The 7,087-nt window shown below is 47.4% G+C and overlaps 1 protein-coding gene across 1 annotated transcript; it reads right to left on the bottom strand.

Annotated features, from left to right (window-relative positions):
* Positions 1 to 1,241: 1,241 nt before the first annotated feature.
* Positions 1,242 to 3,616, bottom strand: Fam32a (family with sequence similarity 32 member A). The gene is made up of 4 exons (XM_021653822.2): positions 3,463 to 3,616; positions 3,248 to 3,389; positions 2,142 to 2,195; positions 1,242 to 2,011 (listed from the first exon to the last, which is right to left on the bottom strand). The coding sequence occupies exons 1-4, from the start codon at positions 3,534 to 3,536 to the stop codon at positions 1,943 to 1,945; spliced, it is 339 nt and encodes a 112-aa protein (XP_021509497.1). The 5' UTR covers positions 3,537 to 3,616; the 3' UTR covers positions 1,242 to 1,942.
* Positions 3,617 to 7,087: the final 3,471 nt, after the last annotated feature.

Below are 7,087 nucleotides of genomic sequence, written 5' to 3'. Positions count from 1 at the left end.
GTAACTCTCATTCAGTTGATCTGATGCCTCTGGAGAACACCTGCACTCATGTATACACCCCCACACATGGACACATAACTTAAAACAGTAAGTTCTTTTTTAAAGTAATGTTTCAGCGAGACATGGTAGTGCATACCTTTAATCCTAGCACCTGGAAGGCGGAGGCAGGCAGAACCCTGTGCGAGGCGGTAAGACCCAAGCTAAAGAAATCTATTCTTTGTGAATTTCATACATGTAATATTTTGGTCATATCAGCCCATTTTCTTCTTACTAAGCACTCCCTTCTTGCATACCTCTTCTTTTAAACATTTATTGCGTGTATTGTGTGTCAACATGTGGAGTTCAGATGAGAATTTGTGGGAATCACTTTTCTCCTTCTACCATGTGGACCCTGGGACTTGAACTTAGGTTGTCAACCATGGCGGGCTGCCAAGCCATCTTGCCAACCTCCTGATAGGAATGAAGGTTTGCAGAATTCGGTAAAAGGGGGGAAAAAGGCATAGAGGTGCATGCCTTTAATCCTAGCACTCCAGAAGCAGGAGCAAGAGGAATCTAATAGCCTGGTCTAAAGAGTGTTTCAGGTTAGTGTTTCAGTGAGACCCTGTCTCAGCCCTTCCCCCTCAAGAACCCAACTCCTCCCAAATCAACCACCCCAAACCCCTAAACAACTAAATCTCACAGCACAAGTGTCTCATGCACAAAATTCTTCAAAAGATTGTGTATTTTGTATACTATGTTCAAAGACAGAAAAAAAAAATCCACATAACACAACTTCAGGCTATATGCACAGGTGCAAATCAAATAGAAATGAAATGTATGCAAAGTCTGACAAGTCACTGAAACATTTCAAAACATATTAAAAAATCAATGTGTTCCCCAAATGTGGGAAAACTCTCAAATCCAAAATGGGCCTAAACACCATGCATGCACACCCCACACGCCACCTTCCTCAGGCGCGAACACAGATGGGATAAATGAGGCATCTGGACTGAGACAGCTCAGTGGGTGCAGGCACTGGCAGCCAAGTCTCACGGCCTGAGCTGGATCTGACCCCGGGATCCACATGGCAGACAAGTTGTTCTACATGTGCACACACGTTATATAACACATACATATACACCTTAAAGAAACAAAAGCATCTAAATTTCCCTACACTAAGTGGTTTTGCACTGTGCATTCATTCTTCAGGGACACGGGCAGAATGGAAAGGTCTTTCTGTACAGACAATATTCAGACTCTACTTCATGACTGGCACTTGCTTTATTCTCTACATGTCAGCTCCACAGATTCCTGTCATCCATTCTTTATCCGTGACAACAGAAGCTGCTGCTCGAAACAATGTGTGCACAAGTTCTCCTAGTGGTCCACCTGGACCCTCAGAAGCCACGGCTGTGCAGCACCCGCACCAGGGCTCTCGCACTGCCACACGATGTCTGCCAGCACTGTGCCCTGGCCATGTCTGGCATTTGGGTGTCCTTAGACCAGGAATGCCACGTAGGCTCATGTCACATGCCATATGCTTAGAGCCTCAGGTGCCATCACTGAGAACTGAGTTTGACTAGCAAGATCCATGGCAGCGGGACAGGGTATGTGCCAGAGACCTGTGTCCCATCCTTGCTTCAAGTGGCTGTTGCAAAATGTGATCTGATGTCCAGGTGGCCACAAATGGAGCAGCACTGGGGGAGCTTCTGTGGTGGTCCGCACAGGAGCTACCTGTCTGGCACTGTGGTGCAGGTGAAGACAGACACCCCTTTCCCAGAAATGACCTCACCTTGTCAATTCTCAACACTGCAGGCCAAACAGGAAACCAAAACCCAGTGGAAGAACAGCCCGACTTTAATCAAATTGCAGAAAGCCTGGCTGAGCCGATGCATAGACGGTTGTTGAGCATTCAAGAAAACACAGAGAACGCCATGGTTAGCCAGGCCCGCCTTTCCCACGGCTACTTGGTCCAGCTGACTTTGGGAATGTCGTAGTGCTCGGTGAGCGTGTCCAGGTGTCTGTTGAAGTCCTGTAAAGAGAGGTCACATGACTGTGAACCAGGTGGGCGGCACCCTCGTCTGTGCCCAGCCGTGCTCCACCAGGGGAATCACACTACCCAAACCATGCACTCCAACAGCTGCTCACGGCTCAGGGCTCACCTCCACTCTCTGCTTGTGGGTTTTGGATGCCTTCTTCAGGATTCTTTCCATTTGCTGAAGAGAGAAGAGACCACGATGAGTCCCCATGCCCGATACAGCCCAGGCAGGAGATGCACAAATGGGGGTTGGGAGCCATAACCACAGGCACCCAAAGCAGTTGCCCCACTCGGGAGGGGGCCTGCTTAGTCTCCCCACAACCCCAGCATTTCTCATGGGCAGAAGCCCTGCGCTGCCTTGAGCCATAGTGAAAGCCCAGGGCTGGAAAGAAAACATTTCCCACAGAAGCAGAGTCCACTGAGTAAGAGGCTCCAGGGAGGGAAGGCCGAGGAGACAGGAACTGAAGGAAAGCCCAGGGTCCCAATTTTCATTTCTGTTGCCATGACAAAATACCCAGGCAAAAAAGCAACTTGGGAAAACAAAGGGTTATTTGGTTGATAGTTCAGGTTACAGTCCATCAAGGAGAGAAAGTAAAAGCAGTATCTTTTGTTTGTTTGTTTGTTTTGAGACAGCGTTTCTCTGTGTTATCTTTGGCTGTCCTGGACTCACTTTGTTGATCAGGCTGGACTCAAACTCACAGAGCTCCGCTTGCCTTTGGGATTAAAGGTGTGGGCCACGACACCTCGGCTGCCAACTATTTACTTATTTATGTATATGAGTACTCTGTTTTCAAGCACAGCAGAAGACCAGACCATGTGGTTTCGGGAATTGAACTCAGGCCCTCTGAAGAACAGTCACTGCTCTTAACCACTGAGCCATCTCTCCAGCTGTGAAGGCAGGAATCTTAAGGGTCATAACTCAGCTAAAAGCAGAGAAATGGATGTGAGCATGCTTTATGCTCTTACACAGTAAAGATCGTCAGTTCGGTGGTTAGAAGCTCCCGCTGCTCTTTCAGAGCCAGCACCAAGACAGGTGGCTCACAATTTTCTCTAACTCCAGGTTCAGGGATTCTACCCTTTTCTAGCCTCCTTCGGCAGCATAGCACCACGTATATACATGCAGACAACACACTCACACCCATGAATAAAATTTCCAAAGTCTCACACCGGTGCTATGCACAACAGGCAGCCCGCCTACCCGACCCTCCGCGGTCCCCGCCCCCGCCTCACCCGTTTCTCTTGCATCTTCTCGAAGGCCGCCTGCGCCGGCGTGCGCTTGTCCAGGCAGCGCCTCTTCTCCTCCTCGCTCTTCTTGCTCGTCCCCATGGCTTCCAGCATCTTGGCCTTGTCTTTGTCCTTTTTCTTCTTCTTCCTGAGAGAGATGGGGTCAGTAAGAGAGGCCGGAGCCCGGGGTCGGAGACAGACCGCGGGCTCCCGGGCCTCACCGCTTCGTCACGCCAAGCTCCGCGATGCCTTTCAGCTTCAGGGGCCCCTTCTGGACCTGCTCGTACGCCTCCATAGCTCCCGCCTGGTGGGCCGCGGAAACTGCCACACTTCTTGTTTCCAAACAGTACTTCCGCCTGACGCCCTTCCTTCTGATTGGCCATCTGGTATGACGCACGCGTCTCCAGGACCCAGAGTTCTGGCACAGTTCCGGTCTCGGGCATCATGGGAACCCTGCCATAATGAAGCCGACTTAAAACCTCCTTTCGTGGTTGGTCATCCGTTTCCGTCGTAGTGGGCGCCCGCTCGAGCTTTGTGGCTTTCGAAGTCTTACTTTATTTTTCCAATTTAGAAAATTACATTTACCCAGCACTCCAGAGACAGAGGCAGGAGGAACTCTGAACTCGAGGCCAACCTGGTTTACATAGTAACTTCCAGGACAGCCAGGAATATGTAGAGAGACCCTGTCTCGACATTAACAAATAATAAGGAAGGTTAAATCTTAGAAATTACATTAAAGCTTGGCGTGGTGGCACACGTCTTTAATCCCAGCACTCAAGAAGACAGAGGCAGGCGGATCGCTGTGAGTTAGAGCCCAGCCTGGTCTACAGAGTGAGTCCAGGACAGGCAAGGCTACACAGAAAAACTCTACCTATACATCTGTGTATGTGAGTGCCAGAGCACGCATGTAAAATCAGAGGGCACCTTGCAGGAGTCAGGGCTCACCTTTTGCTCGGTGGGTTCCCTGGAATCAAACTGATGTGGTCAAAGTTGTAGAGCAGAGCCTTTACCTCCTGATCTCACAGGCCACAACACTTATTTTTGTGTGGGTTTGAGGGCAGAGGGTCATGATAAGTGGGGTCAGATTAATCTGGAATTTGCAGGAAACTGGACTGCAGCAGTGTGCCACTACCCTAGCTTGCTTTGTTGGTGATGTTGTGGGGTCTGCTCAAATCCATCATAACTCAAATATTTATCAAGTGAATGAGGATGACAAAAATCCATTGTAATCAAGCCGTTACTGATAGATCAGGGCTGCAGAACAGACTCGGGAGCTGAACTATATGAAGGGACATTTAAAGGATGAAATCGTAAGCAACAGAGAGTGTGGAAGGCTTTAGCATGGTCCCATCATAACCCCTTTTGACATAAGGGATTGAGCAAAGGAGTTTCCATCAGTCAGGATAGGAGTGGGTCCCTGGGCTTGGGAACATGAACTTGTTTGACCCTGCCAGGAAGATCGAGAAATTATCTTTGAAATGGCTGGACTCAGGCAATTGTCTCCTTACAAGTTGTCCCTAAGGTGGCTGGACTCAGACAACTGTTTCTTTACAACAGAAGCTGTTCAGCTATTGGGAAGTCCTTAGCTTCCAGGGACCTTGAATTTAGTTTCTCCCTATAATTAAATGGAGTCTGGAAAAGAAATGGTAGAGCTTGGAATAAATTTCTTTTGCTTGTTCCCAACAGGTGACAGGGTTTTACAGAGGTCATGCTGGTCTCAGACTTGCTATGTAGCAATAAATGACCATAAATTGGTTTGTTTTGAGACAGGGTCTCACTATGTAGCTTTGGCTATCCTTGAACTCCCTTTGTAGGCCACGATGGTGTGAATTCCAGGAGATTCACCTGCCTCTGCCTCACATGTGCTGAAACCAAATGTGTGCCCCACCATCCACAACCTTACTTTCCAGCCACTGGGATCGCAGGGGTGCTGGGAATTTTTGTTTAGCAATTTTGGGAGGTCAGAGAGTTACATTTATTTCCCTGCTACGATGAGCAAGTGGAGGTCAGAGGACAGATATGGGAGCTAGGGTGCTCCTTCCACTGTGTGTCCAGGGAATCAGGGACCCTGCTGCTGCTTTGGAACAACGTCTCCCTACGTAGACTGTTAGGGTCTGAGAATCACTGAAAACAAGACTCCAGACTCAAGTAGTATGCAAAAGCATAGAGCGTTTATTCTGCAGGGGCTACCATTCCTTAGGACGGGACTGTGAAGAGAGCATGCACACTCAATTTAAAGGCAATTAGGGCGATTTCCGGGAGTGAGGTAACCTCTCATTTGATTGGTTCACTCAGGAGGTATGGGGGATTTAGGATTGGCTAAACATTTAGGGACTTTCCAGAGTTGCTAAGGTCTTTTCCTCAGGTTTGCCAAATCATTTGTCTGCTATGTTGAGCAAGTGAAGGTCAGAGGACAGATGTGGGAGCTACGTTGCTCCTTCCGTGTGTTAACCTTTAGTCTGACTGACTGCTTGAGAGCTGCAGGCTTTAGTCAGATTAGCCAAACAGATTGGGGCCCTCTGGGGGGGTCTCTCAAGGCTTTGGAGTTATTGGACCTCTCATAGCCCAGGCTGACCTGAAGCTTGTGACTCTCTGGCCTCAGCACCCCCTTAGTGCCGGGTGACAGGCCAGAGCCACTACTCCCGGCGCCTTTATTAAACTGTATGTGATGACTATGATGATTATTTTTGGTTGTCAACCTGACAACATCTGTAATTAAATAAGTCCTGGGCAAACCTGTGAAAGATTTCTTTCCTTTTTTATTTTTTGAGACAGGGTTTCTCTGTGTAGCCTTGGCTGCCCTGTACTTTGTAGACCAGGCTGGCCTCGAACTCATTGTGATCCGCCTGCCTCTGCCTCCCTAAATGATAGGATTAAAAATGTGCAGCACCACACCTGGTGAGGTGTTTTTTTTTTTTTTTTTTTAATTAAATAATTTAAAGTAGAAAGACTCACGTTTTCCTAGGCTTTCCAGAGCTGAGGGCCGAATCCAGGGCCTTGTACTTGCTAGGCAAGAGCTCTACCACTGAGCTAATTCTTGGTGTGATGGAAGATGTACTTTTTATCCGGATCATTTGAGATGGAAGACCCACTTTTAATCTGAGCCACACCTTCTTCTGGCGGCCTGTGTAAAGGACATGCCTGCTTACCCTAGCTTCTCCTGGTACACTCATACTTTCACTGACATTAGAGCCTGCTTCTTCAGGATTCCAGCATATACTGAAGAACAGTTGAGACATCCAGCATCGTGGACTGAACAACTACTGTATTCTTGGACTTTCCATTGGCAGACAGCCATGGTTGGACTAGGTAAACAGTCTGTGCGCCACTCTAATAAATCATATATATATTATACATGTAGATACTATATAATATGACATATCATATACAATGTATATATGATATATATGTATATACACATATATATATGGATTCATTCTATCAGTTCTGTTCTGTGACTAATACTATATATGTAACAGTTCCCCAGAACTTAGGACAACTGATACCAGTTGCAAGCATTGTTTTAACTTTAAAAACCAGCACAGAGGCACCAACACCTGCCAAAACAGGAACCAAAGACCTAATCCATCAAAAACCTAGTCCATAGTTCCAGGATCCAGAAAAGTCCCTAGATGTACTAACCTTTTTCACTTCTGTAGTTTTACTTCTTCCTGTTCCTGCTAACTGAAGTGTGTCAGGCAGGATGTGGGTTTTGTGCATAAAATACAAAAAAAAAAAAAAAGATGAGACTTGGGGTTGTAAAGTTTGGGCAAGTTCACCATGCAGCTCTCTGGCCAGCAACAAAGACTTTGTTTTTTGGCTCTAAAAATGTCTCTGTGTGTGCTC

The sequence above is a fragment of the Meriones unguiculatus genome, chromosome 7 (genome assembly GCF_030254825.1).
Source record: "Meriones unguiculatus strain TT.TT164.6M chromosome 7, Bangor_MerUng_6.1, whole genome shotgun sequence".
Taxonomy (NCBI): Eukaryota; Metazoa; Chordata; class Mammalia; order Rodentia; family Muridae; genus Meriones; species Meriones unguiculatus.
Note: the sequence above shows the minus strand (reverse complement) of the source record. Positions and strands in the feature narration are given on the sequence as shown.

Coding starts and splice junctions, on each gene's coding strand:
- Fam32a (XM_021653822.2), bottom strand. CDS start 3,536: ATGGAGGCGTACGAGCAGGTCCAGAAGGGGCCCCTGAAGCTGAAAGGC. Junction 3,390..3,462: donor GAGCTTGGCGTGACGAAGCG/GTGAGGCCCGGG, acceptor CATCTCTCTCAG/GAAGAAGAAGAAAAAGGACA. Junction 2,196..3,247: donor AGAAGATGCAAGAGAAACGG/GTGAGGCGGGGG, acceptor TTCTCTCTTCAG/CAAATGGAAAGAATCCTGAA.